Source organism: Camarhynchus parvulus, chromosome 7 (assembly GCF_901933205.1).
Source record: "Camarhynchus parvulus chromosome 7, STF_HiC, whole genome shotgun sequence".
Taxonomy (NCBI): domain Eukaryota; kingdom Metazoa; phylum Chordata; class Aves; order Passeriformes; family Thraupidae; genus Camarhynchus; species Camarhynchus parvulus.
In genome coordinates, this window is record NC_044577.1 from 22,457,445 (window position 1) to 22,478,321 (window position 20,877).

Sequence of the window (20,877 nt, forward strand, 5' to 3'; positions counted from 1 at the left end):
ACAGGCTGATCAGGTTATAAAGACATACATGCCTGGCACCCTGCCACCCAGGTGGGGTTGCACGTGGCCCATGGCATGCCAAGTGAATGCCTTGCATGCCACCAAGCCAACAGTGTCAGCGCTGTCCAGGACTTCTGTGTGCCAGGCTCTGCAGCAGGGACTGCGGTGACATGGCTGAGGTGAAAAGAATACAGGGTCCCCTTGAGAAAATCAGAGCACAACAGCACAGTGTTAGAGCAGCTAGATGTACCTTCAGCATGAGGCATGAGTGGAGGCACCATGGGCTGCAAACATCCCAGGTCAGAAGGTGGCAGGACACAAACTGGCACCCCAAGCAATGACAGCCGTGGGTGATGGGAGGAGAGCACTCACACACTGGAAGCAGCAGAGCAGGGCAGGAGAGTATTCGCCCTCATCCACACACATCTCAAGGCTTGACAGCCACAGAGAAAAACAGAGGGTAGATAAAAAATGAGCTGGACTTCACCACAGCTCCCAGCAGGGCTAGGGGCTGGCAGGAGTGTGACTGACTGGGACTCAGAGCTGGGGTAAGGCAGCTCTCTGGCTAATCCTATTCCAGTACAGTGGTCAGCGCTTCTCAGCCCTCCCCAGGAAGCTCTGTGGCATATGGCTTTAAATAGCTTTATTATGGAAGCTCTGTGCCACGGGGACCGTGGGGGTGCCAGGCAGCCCTGTGCTGCCCTCCGGGGAAGCCAGGACTCCCCAGAGCGCAGAGCTGAGCTCACCCACGCTGACCCTGCCACCGGCTCCACCTGTCTCTGTCCCATGGGGGCCCTGTGAGCCTGGAGGTGGCCTCCCAAATTGTCCTGGCCTGACCCCAGGCTGTCAGATGCAGAGGCTGAGCTCCTGGCGGACGGAGCACTTGCGGCACTGCACCACGCAGCACCAGTGGAAGCGGCAAAGGCAGTTCTCCTCCAGCACCACCGTCTCGTCCCGGTGCCCTCTCCCGCAGCACAGCAGGTCGCAGCCGCTCGTGTCCATGGCCGTGCTGTTGCAGACACGGCCCCTGGTGCCCAGCGAGCCCGTCTTACGGTTAGCCGAGCAGAAATCAGGCGAGTCGGCCGAGTAGATGAGGTCCTGTTTATCGGGAGGCTTGATGTTGTCGCCCACAGGGATGAGGGTTTTGCCGTCGTTGCCTCCCATCACCTTGAAAGCCCCGTTGAAGCGCTCGAGCAGGCGATCGCCCACCTCGCGGAAATGGGGCATCTTCCTCCAGCAGGTCCGCAGCGTGCAGGAGCCCGAGAGCCCGTGGCATTTGCACTCTGTCCTCATGTAGCTGCGCACCGCCTGAGGAAGAGACAGCCATGCTCAGCCCCCGGGGCCCTCTCTCGCTGCCCAGCACCCCCAGCCAAAACCCTGCCCCCGTGGTGCTGCCCTGGCCCAGGGGAGGGGTGGGGGTGGAGAGTGGCCCGGGGGTTTCCAAAGCACCTGCAAAGGATACCCGAAAGATGTTGGGTCATACTTCAGCCAAAGCTGGTGCAGGTACACGGCTTGGGGGCACTGAAGGTGGAGGGCTGGGCAGGGGCACAAGGGCTGCAGGGGACAGGGAGTGCAGGAGCCTTACCAAGCGCCCGGCTTCATTGTTGTGCAGGTCGATAAGAGCTCGGATGTCATTTTTGCCTTTTTTGTTCTTGGCATCCATGAACTGCTGGGATTTCTCGTAGCCAAACTGCACATCATCCCCACAGCCCCCCCACTCCCAGGCAGTGCCCTCTGTGCCCGGCCCCGCCGTGGGCGAGGGGGGCGCCCGGCTCCGTGTCAGCTCACAGCCACACTGCAGCAGCTCGCCCATGCTGCAGGCCTGCGTGATGGCGTGGCTCACTCCAGCCGCCGTGATGGCGTACACGAAGGCTGTTTCACGGATATCTGCAGGAGAACAGGAGAACAGACAGGGCCGGGATGTGGGGTCAGCTCCAGCAAGCAAAGCTCCACCCCTGGCTCATATCCCAGGGGCTTCCCCGTTCTCCCTCTTCATGTGTGTTCGGTGCTGTTCTCTGGGCGATGCACCCACCCTGGAACTGGCTGCCTGGAGCACGAGATGCCTCTTGCAAGCAGATTTGAAGACTCTGGGGGATGGTCAGGCCCTGCCAGTGTTCCTGCACTCAGCTGTGGAGAGGCAACAAATCTCCCACCTCCTTTTGCAAGTCTGGTTGCTGCCCCGTAGGAAAGAGGGAAACTCAGAGAGCAGAGGGTGGTCCCAGGTGACCAGGTGGTACCCACAGCTTCCTCACACTACCCTGCAATATCCCTCCAAGCAGTAGAAATGCCAACCCCAGCTCCAAACTGGCACCTGGAAGGGCACACTGCGAGGGATACCGAGGGTGCCACTCACCCTCTGCAGGGCGGCGGTGATGAAGCTGTGCTGCCTGCTCTCCCCCCACTACCCTCTTTGCCATGGGAAGCTGCCCACCCCCCTCTCTCCACCGGCACAGCCTCCACCCTGCAGGATTATTTATTAGTAGTATTTGCTCCTGTCTCTCTCTGCTCCGGGACACGAATTCCAAGCATCTTTCCCCTGCCCGGACCTGCCGCTCGCAGCCGCAGCCAGCGGGGGATTCTGGCGGCAGGGGTGCGGCGCCCTGCTCGGGGGGCTCCCGCGCCCCCTGCGCCGTGCCAGCCCCGCTCCTGCCCGCCTGAATGCCAGGGCAGGGCTGGCCCAGGGGGTGGCCTGCAGGGGATTCCTGGGCAGGGAGGGGAAGGTGGGTTTTGGGGGGGTGTCCCATCCCTCCATCTTCTGACGTGGGGAGGCTGCAGGAAGAGGGATAGCTGGAACTCCATGAGCGGCTCCTCCAAAAGCCCACGCAGCACCTGCATCCCTCTGGTGTTAGCAGGAGCTGGGCACACCGGTGCCTTTCTGGCAGTGCCACCAAGGGGGTACCACCCCCTCCCCGGGCCCTCCCGCCCCCGCAAGCCACCCGACCACCCGCCTGCTCCCACCTGGGGCTGGCAGAACCCTCAGCACACAGCCCAAAGCTGGCAGAGATCCCCATGCCACCCTGGCAGCCGGGCCCTGGGGGGATGCCGCTCCTCTGACAGTTCCTCCAGACACGTGGCTGCCCCCAAGCCAGCCTGCCCTGGCATGCCACACCTGGCACAGGTGGCAGCAAGGGAAGAGGGGACAGCCATGACTGTGCCAGGGAGGCCATGGCCAGGAATGAGAGATTTGCAGCATCCTTGGATAGAAAAGGATATTGGATAGAAGGTGTTTATCTGATGGAGCTGGGAACCCCAAAAATGCTGAGATACTTCGTGCAGTCCCTCCAGGCTTACAGGGAAACTGGTGCCCGCTGGCGCCTCTGAGGGCTTCTGACACCCATCTTGTTGCTCTGAGGAACTCCACACCTCTAGCTGGGTTGCCCCATGTCCTCAGAGTGCCAGGGACTCACCTGCCACTCACCAAACTCACCACTGTCCCTACGACATTGCTCATCTCCAGCACCCCAGCAGTGAGGCTGGACCAATGTGGCGGCTCCTTCAGCATCCCCATGCTCGATGTGCCTGTGCCTGCTCCAACACGAGCTGTTCCTGGGTACCCAGCAGCTCATCTGCCAGTACTTTTCACTGCCCACCTGGCCTGGCCCTGCATTCTGGCACCACCCCACTTCCAGAGCAGATCCCTGCCTGGCACAGGTCCCACCTGCCTCACTGCCAGTTTATGGTGACAATAGGTAACTCCAGAGGCAGGAGAGTCCCCCATGCACCTTGACTCTCTGCCTCTTGGCTGAATACACCTCCCTGTGTTGGGGGGAACCCACATCCGCAAATCACCTTTTTAAATGAGCCTATCCCCCTCCCATGGGCCAGCTCCGACCCCCGCCAGCACCTGCAGTCAGTTGGGTGCCCAGGGCACCCCGCCCTCTCCAATCCCCCCAGGGATGCCACCTTCACCCCCTGCATGGCCCATGGACATATCCACCTTGCCTTGGAATCACCACGCACCAACAGGTGTGATGGCTGAGGAGACTGGGGCTTGCTCCAGCATCTTCATCTGCCATAGCACAGGGACCAACATGGGAAGAGGGGCAGGGCTAAACTCACTTCACATTAAGTGATCCTACCAGCCCAAGGTGTTTCAAGCAACCCCTCTGGCTTGGAGCACCATCCACTCCTAGCTACTCTCCCTGAGGAGCATGGCAGGGCTTTCCCATCCCTTACACACTCATGGGTGCCCTCCTGCTCTGCCCCTGCTCTGATCTTGCTGCAGCTGGGCCTGGCTTGGACTGCTGTACCCACTGTCTGAGACCTGCACATGCCTTCCTGCCACCCAGCCCTGTTCCTCAGCGTGACACCAGGGTGCCATCCAGGGACAGGGACAGGAGACAAACACTCCTCTCCTCTGCTCCCTGCAGGGCCAGCAGGAGAGATGTGAAGGGCACCCACGGGGTGAGGGGCGGCTCCCAAGGGCTGCACACTGCCTCCCAGCCGGGCCCCTTCCCACAGCACACCCTGGGGTCCCAGGGGAGCAGTAAATCACTGCCAGACGAGGGTGCATTCTTGGGCTTCATGAAGGCCCGCACTGTCTGGGAGCATTGGTAATTGCTTCATTACAACACAGGGAGACATGTCCCGGCAGTAAAACCTCGGTGTGACTGCACCGGGGAGCACTGAGCAACCCCCACACACACACACACACACACACACACACACACACACACACACACACACACACACACACAGCTTTGCACGCCATCCAGGAGCCCCGGGGAGGTGCTTCCCCAGGCTGGGGTCTTTCTGGGAAATGGGAAGCTGAGGAAGCACTGGCCTTACCCTGCTGCAGGATCTTGCCGAAGTACTTGCTGTGGCTGGTGCAGTTCCAGCGGCGGAAGCGGAATTGGTACTGGCACTCCCGGACGCCCAGCTTGGTGCCCTTGGCCACCTCCTGCACGATCTCTGGCTCCAGCTGGCACAGCTCTGCCTGCTTCCCCGCCAGCCGCTTCGTCTTGCGGCAGATGCTGTTGGGGTCCATGACCAGGGGGCTCCCCACTGCCCTGCAGGAGGGGACAGCGAGCAGAGCAAAACCAGCACCCAAGCCCAGCAGAGACCAGGGTGTGGGTGGCACATGGGCAGACCTACCCCCAGGGATGGAGCAAGGCTGCGGGGCAGTGCCAGCTCCATGCTGAGCCCGGGTGACAAGGGGACAGAGAGACATATGCAGTGGGGCTAGGACAATAGGTATGGGTGGCTCACCCAGGCAATACCTTGCCCTGTCCATCCATTGGGGAATTGGGGTGTTCTCCTACCATGGGACAGGCTTTAACCACTCTACATCCTTGGGGACATCCATGGGGGTGATGGTGGTGTCCCCAAGGGAGATGGCAGAAATATTGTGCTACTCAGCATCTGCTCTTTGGGGCTGGCACTGACCTAACCCAGCCCTGGCATTGCCATGCGACTGAGGCCCGATGCAGCTGCATCTCCCAAGCTGTGGACACAACAAGGAGCCCAGCCAGCAATCTTGGTGTGTCTCCCCCTCTCCAAGGGTTCTTGTTGCTTCACCCTGTGGGAGACTAGAAGAGTGACCTTGCCTCTGATAAAGGCCCTCGGCTGCTGGCCAGGATCCTGTACTCACCTCCCCAAATCCAGGCACTGACTCTAGGGAACGGAGCCGCAGGCGGCTGCGGGAGTGCAAGGGAGGGATGCAGGTGGCATTGCCAGCTTTGCCAATGCCAGCGAGGGAGGGCAAGTCTTGGCTGGGCCCACGTCAGAGGCAGCTCCTCCTTGCCAGCACAGCTGGCATGAGGTGCCTGACTCCTGGCCCTGAAGGCAAAGTTTGAGCGCACTGCTGTGCTCCCCGGTGTGCCATGGGCTACAGAAACTCCTGTACTTTCCCCACACATTTTGCCTGGAGTGCCCTCCATGGTGCAGCTGCGCGGCCTCCAGCGCCCTGCCTCGCGCTGGCCCAGGCTGCGCTCCAGCTCTGCCACGGGCAACTCTGGAGCCACGGGCCACACCAATTCAGCACACCCTAAAATCAGCCCACCCCCGCCTCCAGCGCTGCTCCTGTGGGCTCAGAGCTCATCCTGCTCAACATCATCATTTTCACGGCCATGGATGCCCACAGAAGCTCAGGGCTGGACCCAGCATACCCCAGGATCAGGATATGCCTGATGACTGGGAGGTTACATTCCCTGGGATTCCCTGGGGAGCAGTGCTTGGGCGGCCCATGCTGCCTTGAGCCCCACTCACTGGAGAGCATCAGCTGCACAGCTTCCAAACCCAGAGCTTTATAGTCTGGCCAAGCCCCAGGGGCTCAAAAATCACAAGCTGAATCTCAGTGTTTAACTGGGTTCTGGGTTTCCTTTTCACTCTCATGCAGCTGGGGGGCTGTGTTTGGGACACCAGGCTGCAGTACTCTGCTTGCAATCCTGTCCCCTGTGCAAACCCCCTCCAAGCCCCTTGTCTGAAGCTCAAAGCCCTGCCAGGATCCCCCTGGTTCATGTCAGCTCCCCAGCTGCCTGGATCTCCTGCCTACCAGACCCCAGCTGGGCTTGGAGAGGATGTGCCCTCTCACACAGCCTGGAAAATGAGCCCTTATGCTTTGGCTGGAGGTTTAAAGGTTAAACAGCTCAACAAACAGCCTGGAAAGGGAACTCCCAGCAGGGAAACTGAGGCAAGCCCACACTCCTGCTGGGGAGAACCCATCTCCCTTTGCTCCCGGCAGCTGTTTCCCTTTGCTGCATGATTCACATGGACCTCTGCAACTAGGGAATCATCCCAGAGCTTGCCTGGCACAGGTCCTCCATAGATGGGGAAATTGAGGCCCACGTGGAAGGTGACCAGAAAATCTGTCCAGACCCATCCCGTGATGACCACGGAGGGATCCAAGCCTCCATGTTGGTCTCCAAGCTTGCTGTCCTTTGTGGCCCCAACAGGATGGCGGAGGTTTGGCTGCCCCCGCCGGTGGAGTGGGGAAGAGGGGGAGCCGGGATGGGACTTTCATTAAGAGACGACTCTTTGTACTCATATAAAAACGATGCGCCAGCCCCCCGGGGCCGTCAGATCAAATACTGAACTGTGGCTCACCCCAGCCCGCTGGATCAGGCCAGGAAGGAGAGCTGAGCCCCGCGGGTCTGGGGGCGATGGGCGGCACCGCGGGGGTCCCCACCCATGGTCCAGGCGGCGGCGAGGCTGGTGGGAGAGCAGGAGCTTCTGTCCCTGCCGGCCAGGCGTGGGGTGGGCTGCCTAAGTCCAGAGCGATATTAATTTCCGCTGGGCTCCGCTTTCTGGCACGGGGAGGCTGCCAGGAGCCCAAGAGCTGTTTTGCTTTGGAGGGTTTAGAGGGGGGGGAGAATGGGGGGAGACAAGGGCAAGAAAAATGCTGCCAAACTGCTACCACTTTGGCAAGGGCTCCGGCGCAGGGCCCAGATCTGCCTGAGCTTGTCCCACTCCAAGGCCTCCCGCATCTACAATTAAGGTGCCCCACCTCTGCTGCCGGGCACTCCTCCCCCTGCCCTGGTGAAGGAACAGGGTCGCCAGCCCGGCTCCCCACGCCTCGCCTGGGGCACCCCGGCCCCTGCCTGGGAGCTCCCAGCCAGGCTCAGCAGCACAGCAGCATCCCTGCCACCTGCCCCTGTGCCCTTTGCTGCCTGCCAGAACTGCTGCTGGGGGGCTCTGGCTTGCCCCGAAAGCCAGTGGGATGGTGAGCCCCACTACCCAACCTCCCAGCAGCCCTGTGTAAGGAAGACAATCCCCATTGCTGAAAGGGGAGACTGAGGCACAGAAACAGGGCTGCAAACCACTGCCCACCTGCCACTGTCACCCCTTAGGCTGCCACAGGCACAGCCTGAGCCCAGTCCCAGCGATGCACATCAAACAGGAGCCACCGGGGCTTCTGATGCAGCCCCTGTGCTCTGGATGCTGTGCCTGCTGCAACAGAGACGGGGCTTCCCAAGAGCCATAATCACCATTTTTCACAGCTCAGCTCATGGTCATGGGGCTTCCAGCATGTCCCTGTCGCATTCCCAGCCAAAATCATGGACCAAGGAGCCTGGGCCAAGTCACCATCTTCTCCTTGGGCATGGGGATGATATGGAGCAGGGCTTTTGGCTTCTGCCAGCAGACCATTACGGAGGGGAGCCAACGGGGTCCTGGTTTGTAGGAAGCCAAGGCAGTGAGGCTGGTAGAACTATGCAGTGAGGAAGAGGATAGTCAGCTTTCAGAAGTCACACCTGCAGGAGAGCAGTGGTTGGGCCATGGCAGCTCCATGTGGGGTCTGACAGGCCTGCACCCATTGAGTACTGCTCCCTGGGCACTCCTGTGGGGCAGGGGGGTCTGCTCTAGGGCAGTAAGGCTGTGTCTTGCTTCACAGACAGTCTCTATCCCAGCCTCTGGAAGCCCTCAGCAGGGTGATGTAGGTACTAGGGTAGCCAGGTCATCCCTCTGAGCCCACAGGTAATTCTGCACCCACCTGGAGAGGTAAGAACTGCAGGGTGACAGCCCTGGACAACTGACCACCATCCCTGGGGACATAGGCCACCTCACACCCCACACAATGATGTCACACTGCGTGACAGCCTACAAGTCAAACCCAAAGGGAACCTGTCTCTTTCCAAGCTGTGCAAACAGGGCAAGGGGGACCCACAGATGAATTTTCACCCATCCAGCTTTCCCTCAGCCCATGCAGGCATGTGGTGGGCACTCAGCCCCTCACCCAGGGCATGTGTGGGTGCTGCACTAACGGGGCACTGGGTGTGGAACCAGAGCAGGAGCCCATGGAGGAGTGGTGAGTAAGCAGCAAGTCACTGCCCTGGGGGGCACAGCCAGGGCTTGGCTGCCGAGCAGCACCCGGGGCACTGAGGCAGCAGGAAATGCCATGGGTTGGGAAGAGACGGGGGACCCCCCATTCCTCTCCCTCCTCCTTCCATCTCCTTGGCAAGGATGGCTGCAAACAGCTGGGGAGCTGCCTAAAGGATAGAGGCTTTGGCATGGCATTGCACCAACCCATGGACCTGCTAGCTGCAGGGTCGTGCTGAGGCCAGGCTGTCGTGAGCAGGAGCTGCCCAAACTTGCCCAAATGGAGGGAGCATTCAGCTGCAGAGGTGGTGGTCCTAAAGTCATGTCCAAACCCTGAAAGGGCTGGGATAAGAGCAAAGAAGTCCACCCACTTGTGGCCCCTGCCTCCTTCTGGGTGCTGACAGAGGCTGGAGCTGGGGTAGCAGGAGGGCTTGGCTAGTTCATGCCCAGATGTGGGTGCCACACGTTGTGGGGGGACCCTGCAAAGCCTGAGCAGATGTCAGGATGTGCCCAGTACCCTCCTGCACAAGGGGGGTTTGAAGCACTCAAGGTTCTGATGCAAAGGCCAAACAACTCCTCCAGCTGTGTACATGTGTAGGGCATGGCCAGGGAGCCAGGGTGTCACCATAGGAGATGGATGTGACCAGGAGCAGGGACAAGGGATGGCACTGGGGAAAGTTCAGCTGCCTTTGTGGGAGAAAACAAGTCGCCCAATGCTAGAGCCAATAGTCATCTCAAAGGGTGCAAGAGAAACATTGTCCCGTTGAAAAACCCAGCAGGTCAGCAGCTGCCCCAGCAAGGGCACAGGGAGATGGCATCAGGCAGGGGTTCTCCCAGTGGGAGATTCATTCCTGCCCACATGGTGCTGCCCCAGGGCAGAAGGCATGCTGGGGAAGGCTGGGCAGCCCAGCCTGTTGGGCGCCGTGGGGCAGCAGCTGTGGGTCAGCAGGGCCGGGGGTGACTCACGAGGCTCACCCCAAGGCAGGGCCCTCCAGCCCAGCAGCCTGCCCTTACAGGCTCCAGCCCTGCACTGTGGGAGCTGGGCAGGACAGGGAAAGAGGAGAGATCACTGTTGGGTGGTCACACAGGTGTGTGGCTCGAGGGACATGGGACTGGAGCTCCTCAAGCAAGGGGCTGGTGGGAGAGGTCCTCTCTGAGCACCTCTGAAGAAAAGCTGGAGGTGCACTGCCCTTGTGCATGGATGGGAAGGGGATGGAGGGCAGGTCTCCATCCCTCTGGGCCCCCTCAGACCCCCGCAGAGCAGACCTCATTTCAGCTGGGATGATTTTCTCCCTTGCTTTCTCTCCCACCTCCCAGCTGCTCTCAGCCATGCCCATGGAGAGCCAAGAGGCACCAGGGAAGCTGGTTTTGCTTGCCCCCATCCCCAGAGTGCCTCTGCACTCCTGCAAACCGGCTTGGCTGAAATCCTGCCCTGAACCTGCCTGGGGCTCCTCAGACACTGAGTTTGCCTGCTCTGTATCTCTGCAGCCTCTGGGCCAGCCCAGGCGCCCCAGGCAGTCCCTACCTGCCCTGCTCAGGGAAAAATCACTGTTGCACAAGGAGCTGAGCAAGAAATGTGTAAAGAGTAGGGGAGCAGGAGGAGGAAAGATGATTTACAGAGCTGCTGGGAGCAAGGAGAGCCTACTCCCTGCAGCTTGGCACTAATCAAGGTGCCAGCAGCATGTGAGTGACCAATCTTCCATTGGCACTGACCACAGCCTGCTCCCTTTTGCCATGGAAAGGTCTGTGACTTCAGTGAGCTCTCTGGGGACATCCTAACACAATGGGGATGCTCTTTCTCAGGCTACAATGTCACTAGCAGGGTGTCAGTGCTTGTACACCGCACCTAAATCTTTTTCCACAGATGCAGCCATGTGCCAGGATCCCAATGGGCACAGTTACCACCTGTGAGTAGCCAGGTCCAGCTGTTTGCCTGGGCTGGGACTGTGCATCTTGAGATCCAGCCTGGCTACAGCCCTCTCACAAATTAGGACGTCAGTGGGGGAAAATGCTGGTTTAAACAGGCAACCCCTTATCACCCCCAGCACACAGATAATGTACTCGGGGGTGGGATGGGGAAGTTGTAAATACATTTCTTTCTTGGCCAGGGAAAAATGGCTGAGCACCTTGGCTAAGCACCCACAAGTGCCCAGTGATGCACACACAAAGGTGTGCCACCAGAGTCCCCATGCATCAGTGACAGTGGCAGCAAGGAACAGCTCTATCAATGCCACCAGTCCTGGGGCTTCCAGGAGCTCTGGCACAGCACACAGCTGCTCTCGAACCTCTCCCCACCAACAGCAAAACCCACAGACACCAGTGCTACCCAGACCTGGGAGAAGGGACCAGCACCAGGAGCAGGCACACGGGAAGATGCCTGTCATGAGTGCCCAGACTCCTCTGCCCCACACAGGAAGGGTTCCCTGAGATCATCTCAGCCAGGGGCCAAAACACCAAACTCTGAGAGAAGCAGTTCATGAATCACCCAGCTGCTCCCATGCCCGGTCCCAGGAAGCCTGGCACATCCGTTTGGCAGTGCCGGTGGCCTCATCCACCCACCACCTCTCCCCAGCTCGCTGCCTCCAGAGTGAAGCAGAGTGTGAGCTGGTGATCCCCCTGAAGCCACTCCGCTGCCCAGTGCATTCGCCGTGCATCAGGCAGCTGAGTTATTATTCTTAAAATAAAGGTTCCTATTCTTCTTCTTTTTATAAAAGATGAAAAAGCAAGTTTGACCCCTTGCCCTCCTCTGCCAAATCCTGCTAATCTCCTGCAGTCACTGCTCCTGTGCACACATGGCACCAGCAGGACCCAGACTCCACGGGGAGATGCAGTTCTGAGCACCTGGGGCAAGGGGCACCGGTACCCCATACCCTGCCCTGGCTGGTGCTGTCTGCCTGCCCCTGAAATGACAGCAAAAAGAGCTTCTGCTTCACCTTTACCTGCTCCAGTCATGGGCAGATGTCCTCAAAGCTGGAGCACAGGGCATGAACTTGGAGATATTGATGAGGATGGGGCAGAGAAAGTATGGACAGCTGAAGGGACAGCTGTGTGTGTGTCTGAGAATTAGCCAGGAAGAAACAGCAGAAGGAGGGCACATGCCCTGCCATGGCACAGCTACCCTGAGCTGGGTGGCACGGAGACCCTCCGCAAGCACCCTGCCTTGGCAGGGTTTGCCCTGCCTCACTCTCCCCTCTTCTAGCACAAAAACCCAAGGCAAGTCCCTCTCAGCCCCGTGTTAAACCCTTGCCTGGCAATAAACACAGCGCTTGGGCTGCAGGGACAAACTCCCAGCTGATGTACAACTCACTGTAACAGCACCATTTACACCCACAAAGATCCCCAGTGCAGCCCTGGAGCCAGGGCTAGCAAAGGGAATGGAGACGTGGAATAAATCACTGGTGGGCAGGCAGGGGACTGCGAGGGGAAAGGCTTATGGAGAGCTTTATTTTAGGGGTCAAAAGAGTGTGACAATGTGGAGACGAATAGCCTCAGATAATGAATGATAGCCCGGACGGCACGCCGGGGAGCTGGAATCTAAGCACTTAAAACCGGATAAAGACAGGCTGGGTGAAATTCTTAATAGATTTAAATAGTTCATGTTTCGACAGATACCTGGGCTTTCCAAGGCTGGGTCCCAGTTCTGTGCCTGTAATGAATCCCCCACCCCCTCTGGTATCCTGCAAGGCACCGTCTCTGCCTTTGATGAGGGCACCATTACAAATAGGGGTTTTGTCCCTGCTGTGTCCGGGCCACCATTCAGGGGGGACACTGTAGGGACCCTAAGGCTTTTAATTAAATTTGACTTATTGAAGGGGTCTGGAAGCCACTAAGCCCCCTTGCCCACCCCTCAGGCATGAAAGCTTCCCAGGCAGTGGGCTGGGGGTGAGGGGAGGCAAAGTGCAACTCTCACCACAGGACCCGTGCACCCTGTACTCCTGGGGATCCCCCAGCTGCTGCCTCCAGCACACTTGTGTGCCCAAACCCTGACAGTATGTGGGTGCCCCGGTCTGGACCAGAACAGCCAGCGAGCAGCAATTCCAACCCAAGTGGCGCCTGGGTGTAGGGGACACTTTTGTCGCCAAGCTGGGGGGAGACTGCCCCCGGAGATCGAGATACCGTGCTCGCCCTCCTGCTTACCCCCCCGGGATGTCCTACTCACCACCAGAGCCCGATGATGTTAGCGGGGCAGAGGAGGATGAAGAAGAGCCCCAGCTGGGTCCGGGAGGAAGGCAGCATCCTGCCAGGACTGAGGAAAGCGTCGAGCTCGCTCCACGCCGCTGGCCGGGAGCCGGGCACCCCCGAGGTCCGGCCGGGGCCCCGGCGGGTGGGTGCCCGCTGTGTCCCTCCGCCGGGCCGGGCCGGGCCGGGCCGGGCCGGGCAGGCAGCGCGGCCGGCGGGGCCGTCCGGGCCGGGCTGGGCTGGGCTGGGCTGGGCAGGCACCTCCGGGCGGCTGGAGCGCGGCGCGGAGGCTGCTCCGGAGAAGGAGGAGGGACGGGGCTGCGAAAGCATCTGCTCCGACAGGGAAACCGGAGCCCGGGGGACGGACAGGGCGGGCCGGGCGGGGGGACTCCCGGGTGCCAGGCTTCGTTCCCAGCGCAGAGCCACGGACACGATGCGGGCACGGGCACCCTCCGGGAGAGGACGGTGGCCGCAGCCCGCCTGGCCCCGCGTCCCGCCGCCGCGTTTGAACGCGCAGCCCTTTTTGCGGATCTGGCTGGCACAGCCCTGCCCCCGAAGCCCCGGACCTGCTGCGGACCTGCTTGGCACGGATCTGCCTGGCAAAGCCCTGCTTGGCACAGCCCTGCCCGGCTCCGCTCGGGGTCCTGCCGCAGCCCTGTCAAACCCGACCTGGCCTCGAGGTGTCCCCGACACCTTCCTGTCACACTCCTGCCCGACCCTGGCACCCCTGGCATGGCCTTGCCCAAGCCTGGCGCCCCTGTGTTGCCCCCAGCACAGCCCTGCCTGGCCCCTGTCCCTGTCTGGGCTCTCCTGGCACAACCCTGGCCTGTCCTCAGACCATACTGTCCCATCTGGGAAAGCTGGAGGAGTGACCCCTCACAAGCATCTCCCCACACTTAGCTCCAGCACTCTGGAGAGACGCCTGGGGCAGAGGGACACGCAGGAGAATGATCGAGCCAGCCCTAGGAGCAAGGAGACCAGGAGACCAGGAGAGGAGTGTGGTGAGGGACATCTTGTTTATGGTGATTTCATTTCAGGGGCTGGGGACCCAGAGCAGACACAGTTCCCGGCACCAGCTCATAACAGCAGGAGCAGCAGGAGCTGCCTGGGGCAGGAGGAAGCTGATGTGCCCAGAAGGTAGCAGGGGACCACACAAGGGCTGTGCAGCTGGGGACAGGAGGAGCCCACCTGCCACACCAATTCTCCCCACAGAGGAGCCTCAGGAATGGTTTTCCAGAGCTCAGTCCAGTGCTCTGCATCTCTGATTCCTCTTGTACCATTTATGGCTCCCAGGAGAGGTTGGGCGTCAGCTCCCAGCCCTGCAGCATCTGGGCCACGGATCCTGGGAGAGGATCTACCCTGGGGGGAGTCTCACCAGATCTCTGTACCCAGCTCCGTGGAGCAACCAGCCAGCCCACTAGGTTAGCCCAAGGGAAAGGAGGTGTCTTTCACCGTGATGGACAGTGCAGAGCACCCTTGCTGCTGGTGAGATCACCCCTCCCTCCAGCAGCTATTTGCACTCTGTCCTCCCTCATGGCCTCCCATACCCTGCCCATCGCAAGCCCCTGGCTTGCCCATCATGTCCCCCTTGCCTTGATCACCCGTGGTTTCATCCCTTCACCTGGGCATGACTGCTCCCTGCTAACAGCATTCGGTGATGAATGACTCGGGCTTTATCAGCGCCTTGGCACAATGCTCTCCCTCCTGGGCATAGGAGGGAAGAGACTCCCACCACCTCTGGAGGATTCACACCTGCTCCTTCTCTGCCCTCCCACACAGGAAATGGGCTCCTGGTCTGCACCTTGGCATGGTGACTAGCACTGGGCTGCCCTGGCCACAGTGTGGGGACACGGGGACACAGGGACACGGGCTCAGTCCCTGAGTTGAGCACTGCATCTGGGCTGCTGCACCATGCCTGTCCCTGTTGCCTTTGCCTTCACCCACCACCTCCATGTTAGCTGTCCTGCAGGGACCCCGTCACCTCTGATTTGGGGGACAGTCCGCAGCCGCAGCTGGTGGAGAGGGGACATCCCTGCTGCGGCTGGCCGGGGCTGAGCCGTGCCCGGGGGCCCAGCCCCTGCCGGCAGCACTCGCTCGCCGCAGCGCTCGGCTCATCTGCCGGCGTGTTGAAAGTGCCTGTTGTCCCTCCGCCCCTAGCGCCTGGCCTCCTCGCAAAGGCAGCGCGGGGCAGGTGAGAAGCCTTTATCTGATTTCCTAAGGGCAGAAAAATCCCTTTGATTTTGCCCCGAAGAGGGGAGCGGGGGGCGGGGGTGCCGTCTCGGCGAGCAGGTGCGGCTGGTGCTCAGCGACTCGCCTTATCATGTCAGCTCTGCGAGAGGCTGGAGGGGGCCGGGGGGCTGCCGTGCCCCCAGCACACTTAGGGGAGCTGGCCCCACTGCCTGGGTCCCAGGGCAAAGCCCCCTTAGAGGGGCTGGTGGGGCAGAGTGGACAAAGGTGGGCTTCTCGCCCTGTGTCTGGATCAGAGGAGCTGGGATGGGCTGTGTGCCAGGAGTTTGCCCCATTTCACAGCTTTTCTCACAGCTGCGTAAAAATTCTCCTTTAGCAAGGGGAAACTGAGGCACAGAGATGCTGAGACCTGCTTAAGCAGGTGGGGAGTGGTTGCCTGTTCGCTCAGCCCCTGTAATTTTCTTGCTTCCTTCCCTTCTGCAACAAGACCCAAAGGCACACGTACTTCAGGGGACAAGGTGACAGTGGTCATACTAATCCAGGGTGACAGGGATGCCACTGCCACTCTGAAGCAGCCTCCACCACCACAGCTGATCCTTTGTCTCTGCCTTTCCTCGCCTCTCGCAGCTCACTCCCCCCCCCAGCTTTTGTGTTATTACAAATTATAAAACAATTTTTTCCTGCCGTCCCGCATTCTTCTGCCTCCTGCAAGAATTTTAATGTATTTATTTTTGCTATCAGGGGAAAGCGCCGTGTTCCTCGGCCACCCCCAGGCAGCCCCGGCCCCACTTGGCCACTGATGGAAATTAATGATGGAGGTTGCAGGGGGAGAGCAAACACCCCTGCCCCCCTGCAACAGAGAGCTGGGGGGACTGGTGCCCCCCAACCAGCCATGTTTTTCCCAGTGGTGAAGGACAGAGAACTCAGCTGGGGTAGGGGTGATGGGATGTGGGGTCCCCAGCTGGGACTGGGGTCCCCAGGAGAAGTTGTTGGTTATGGACTGAGGAGGGGACAGTTATTGGGTGGCTGGGTTGGGCCAAGAGGTGCTTTGAGGTCCAGTTTTGAGGGTGCTGTGTTGGAGAATCATCCCCATATGTCAGTGTGACTTTGAAGTCCTTTTGAGGAAGAGGAGACCTCCCCAGGACTCCAGCCCACTCTGCCTCTTGTGATGGCATCCCTAGCGATCCTCAGCCTGCTTGTGAGACAAAGCATCCCCTGAGTGGCCCATCCTGCACCCCCACTGAACTCCCTCTGCCTCTAGGCTGGTGCCCTGGTACTGCGCTGAGGTCTGTCTCTCATTCCCAGCCATGCAGCCCCAAGGATGGGGGTGCCCTGCTCCAACAGCCCTCCTACCCCACAGGCACAAGGCTGGGGGGGGCTCTGGCTGCTGGGAGGGAGCGGACAGGGGAGGAAGTAATGGGCCTTTCCCGCTGTGGGGAAAGCGTGGCGATTTCCAACCCAAACACCCCGGCGCTCAGCGGCCGCATACTTTCCCAGCGTCCCTCCCCTCCTTTATTCCTGAGGACATTGGCAATCAAACCCACGTTGGCCTCCTCTGCTGCTCCTGCAGTGAGGTCATCGCGCTGTGTTTGTGACATCCCGGCATTTCCATGGCAGCGCGCTGTGATGTCATAAGCCCGGGTTGCGACCTCACAGCAGGAGGAGAATGATCTTATTAAAACAACACGGTCCCCATCCATGGCTGCTCGCAGCTGGGCGACTCCAGTGCGGGGTAGCAGCCAGCAGACAGGCCTGTGGCAGCCAGGGGGATGATGAGGATGGTGCCCTCCCTGGGGTTATGTCACCAGTGGGAGATGGTGGTGACACAGGGCGTGATCCAGCGCTCAAAGTGGAGGGTGGCCCCCAGGGCTGAGCTCCCAACTGATGCAAACAAACAAGCCACATGGTGCTAAAGTGACAGTGAGTCTGGGGACACCATGCTAGAACTTACTCCTCAGGGTCCCCCAGGCCTGGCCACAGTGCTGCCCACCTCTGGGACCAAGCGTCTGGGGCCTTATCGGGGTGCAGAGCCCTTTCACGTCAAGCTGGCAGGCGGCAAGCAGAGCTGATGAGGACCTGTCCCCAGATGACAGCAGCCCGGTGCTGACAGCGACTGTAGGGCCCATTCTTAAATTAGACAAGTCCCCCTCCCCCTGGCCAGCACTCCTGGCCCTGCCCCATGGCTGGACATAGCCTGGGACATCATGGCCCACAGCACTTCTCATGGCCATGACCCACACACACATGTGCACACACCTGTGAGCTCACACCATGCCCAGGGAGGGCTGGTCATCCCTTGGGCACTGACAGGCGGGAGATGGATGGATGGATGGATGGATGGATGGATGGATGGATGGATGGATGGATGGATGGATGGATGGATGGATGGATGGATGGATGGATGGGTGAATGGATGGATGGATGGATGGATGGGTAGCTCTCTGGCTGGACAGGTAAGGGGGCTGGATGGGAAGAGTAATGTATGCATTTGTTGATGGATGGATGGATGAGTGTACAGACAACTCAGGAGATGGATAGAGAGATGGCTGTGAGAAAGCTGCTTGCGAGTGTGGATGGATGGATGGATGGATGGATGGATGGATGGATGGATGGATGGATGGATGGACAGGAGAAAGGATGGCCCTAGCAGCACTCTTTAGCCTGTAACTCTGGACATTTTTGCTCTTTCCAAACAACCTAAGTTTCACACAGCATCTCTCCTGGGAGAGAAGGGAACGTCCACATCCCAAGGGGAGAAAATTTGCTGTTCTGGCTGCACAGCAATTTGAGGGCCCGACCTTGTGCTGCTGCAGCAGTGCGCCCTCACTGCTAGCACAGAATCCACTCTCCATTGGCCAAAGGGGAAACTGAGGCCAAGGAAACTGGTTTGCAGAGCAACAAAGCTGAAACCACTGCTCTTCAGGGAGGCATGGGTGTGTGGCCAGTCCCACTCGCTCCAGCTCCCCACACGTCCATCTGTCTGTCCATGGGAAGGACACGCATATCTGGGCTGCGAGCGATGCCGCTGTCCTTGGGCCCCCGGGGCTGTAAACATGATGTCATGTGGCACACACAGCTCACACAGCTCGCTCTGTGCACGGGTCCCCGCATGGGCTTCACAACTTCTGCGTGGGAGGCATCCACCATGGCCCACAGCCAAGGGAACTGGAGTCAGGAGATAAAATCAGGTTTGCTTTAGGCTGGAGCAAACAGCCTTTTGCGGGAGGAGTAAGGGACAGGGAGAGCAGATGGAAAAAGAGGAGACACCTCCCCATCTTGGAGAGTTTGGCAGGGAGCAGAGGTGATGTGGGAAACTCCAGGAAAGCCCAGCGCTGGTCTCGGGTCAGCTCCCTTTGCTCCTACTTGACTTAGAATAACTCCATAGGCACTTGAAGTCACTAATCAGCCAGGACCACTTGAGAGCAGCCTGGGGCTGCCTCCCGTCTCCTGTGATAACAGCATGCCAGCCCCGGGTTCTCTCCGGCATCCCACTCTCACGTCCTCGGGGGAAGGTCCTGGCCCACCAGGGTCCCATGGGGCACAAGGCAGGGGGAGCCTGGATCAGAGCCTTCTGCCAGCTGCTGAGCCCTCCATGGTGGTCATGGGGGACACACCACCATGCTGGTTTATTTGCTTCTTGTTTCAAAAGCTTTGTGCTGCCCCCAGGCCTCTGCCCAGGTCTGAGGGGTCAGACAGAGGGAACGGAGGGGAAGGAGACCTTTGGGAGAGGGCCAAGAGGGTCCCACTTGAACTCTTTGTGTCGGAGAAGAGCAGCTGTCTCCAGACCTGGGATCTGTGCACATTCCTCTTGATCTCCCCATGTCCCCCTTTGCAGCCCCGCTGGCCCCAGCGTGGCTCATGACTCAGGCAGTGACAGTGTGGTGACACACAGTTGATGTAACAGGCTATCTCCAGTTCAGTGCTCTGGGCTGTTTACAGTCCTCAGACCCAGGATCAGCCTTCTCACAGCCTGGGCTTTCCTGGGGATGAGTCAAGGGATGCCCTCCCCTGGGACACCCCACCTCCTCCTCCCATCTGTGGGAGAGCAAACTGGGGTCAGTGGATGCGGCTCTGGGAAAGATTTCCAGCTCTGGGTGACTCTGCAAAGTCACATAAAGGAGGGGTCCCTCCCTCTGAGAAGGACCAGCAGGCAGGACCCTCCATAAGCAGCGTGTGGTGGATGGCTGAGGGACAGAGAGGCAGGGGGTCCCACAGTGCCTGACTCGGCACCCACAGGTCCTGGCAGGGAGATGAGGTCGGACCTGACAATGGCTCTGTGGGATGAGTACAGTCACAGCATCCCTGGGGCAAAGTGACACACAGGATGTGACCTGCCACCCCCAGCTCCACATCCCCGCGGCTGAAGACAGCATTTGCTCTCCTGTCTCTGCTGCGCTTGTTGCCAGGCTGGGCTGGCCCCGCACTGCGGGACCTCCCGGGATCTGGCCGTGTCCCCGGTTCCGGGCGGCATCCTCCGGCCTGGATGGGTCATGGCCCAGCCTGTTCCCTTCGGAAGTCCCCGCCGGGAGACTGAGAGGGGCTGATTCACCCAACCCTCCCGCCCCCCCCCCAGCACCGCCTCCCCCACAACCCTGGCAGCGGCCCCGCCGGTCTCCGCCGCCGCTCCCGCCGTCCGAGGACGGGGAGCACAGCCTAGCGGCAGGAGCGGGAAGGAGCCGGGATAACGGGGCCCCGCTCCGCGTCCCGAGCAGGTTGCGGGGCACCGGGGACCGGCCTGGGGAGTCGCTGCGGTGGTACAGCCTGTCCTTCCACAAGGCCTAGTGCGAGGTCCTGAACACAGGTCGGGGCGACCCTAGTACCGGTTTTGTCTGCGGGATGGATGGATGGATGGATGGATGGATGGATGGATGGATGGATGGATGGATGGATGGATGGATGGATGGATGGATGGATGGATGGATGGATGGATGGATGGATGGATGGAGAGAGTGCTGCCCTGTGGCGGATCAAAACCAGTAAATGAGCCGACAATGTGCACTTGCAGATCACGTCTGAGACTGGAAAATAAGGAGCGTGCCCAGTAGGGCAGGGAAGGTGGTTGCTCCTGCTCCACTCCACACTTGTGAGAACCCACCTGAAGTAGAGCAGCTCTGGGGTCCTCAGTGAGAGACATGAACCTGTTGGAGCAGGTTCAGACGAGCCAGTCAAGGCTACAAAATGACTGGGGGGCTGGAGCACCTCTCCCATGAAGACAGGCTGAGAGATTTTTGTTGTGCAACCTGGAGAAGGCTCAGGAACATCTTATTGCAACCTTTCAACATGTAAACGGGCTTAGAAAGATGGGGAGAGACCTTTTACCAGGAGCTGTAGTTTTCACTCTTTTTGCAAGAGGCAATTGTTTTAAACTGAAAGAGGTCGCAGGGTTCCACTGCCCAGCAAGGGGAAGCACAGCAGGCTGGGAGAGGCCAAGGCATCCTCTGCCGGGGGGAGTGAGAGCTACAGGGTCTCAGTTTCCCAGGCCGGGAGCTCACAGAAGTCCTCGGGCAAGGGCTCTCCTGGTGCACCGGCTCTGAACCCGGCCGGGGCAGGGCAAGCGACAGAGCTGGCTGCGAGCAGCCATGAGATGGCAGCAGGCGCTTGCTCTTGGCTGTCCCAGCCTGGGGTGCCTCAGGGGTGTCTACAAGCACGGGGGTGCCCGTCCCGACCCCGCTGGCAGGGAGCACACAAAGCGTCAGCCTGGAGCCCAGCGTGGGACACTCCCAGTGCCCTGGTGAGACAGGACCGAGGGCAAGAACA

At 60.1% G+C, this 20,877-nt stretch overlaps 1 protein-coding gene across 2 annotated transcripts; it reads right to left on the reverse strand.

Moving 5' to 3' along the window:
* Positions 1 to 10: 10 nt before the first annotated feature.
* Positions 11 to 13,116, reverse strand: WNT6 (Wnt family member 6). Of its 2 annotated transcripts, none has more exons than XM_030951934.1 (4): positions 12,914 to 13,029; positions 4,789 to 5,004; positions 1,586 to 1,887; positions 11 to 1,308 (listed from the first exon to the last, which is right to left on the reverse strand). In XM_030951934.1, exons 2-4 carry the CDS (start codon positions 4,985 to 4,987, stop codon positions 847 to 849), a joined length of 963 nt encoding a protein of 320 aa, XP_030807794.1. In that variant the 5' UTR covers positions 4,988 to 5,004; positions 12,914 to 13,029; the 3' UTR covers positions 11 to 846. The 2 variants fall into 2 exon arrangements, with proteins under 2 accessions (XP_030807794.1, XP_030807793.1); XM_030951933.1 differs by having other exon boundaries at positions 12 to 1,308; positions 4,789 to 5,009; positions 12,914 to 13,116.
* Between the last annotated feature and the right edge of the window lie 7,761 nt (positions 13,117 to 20,877).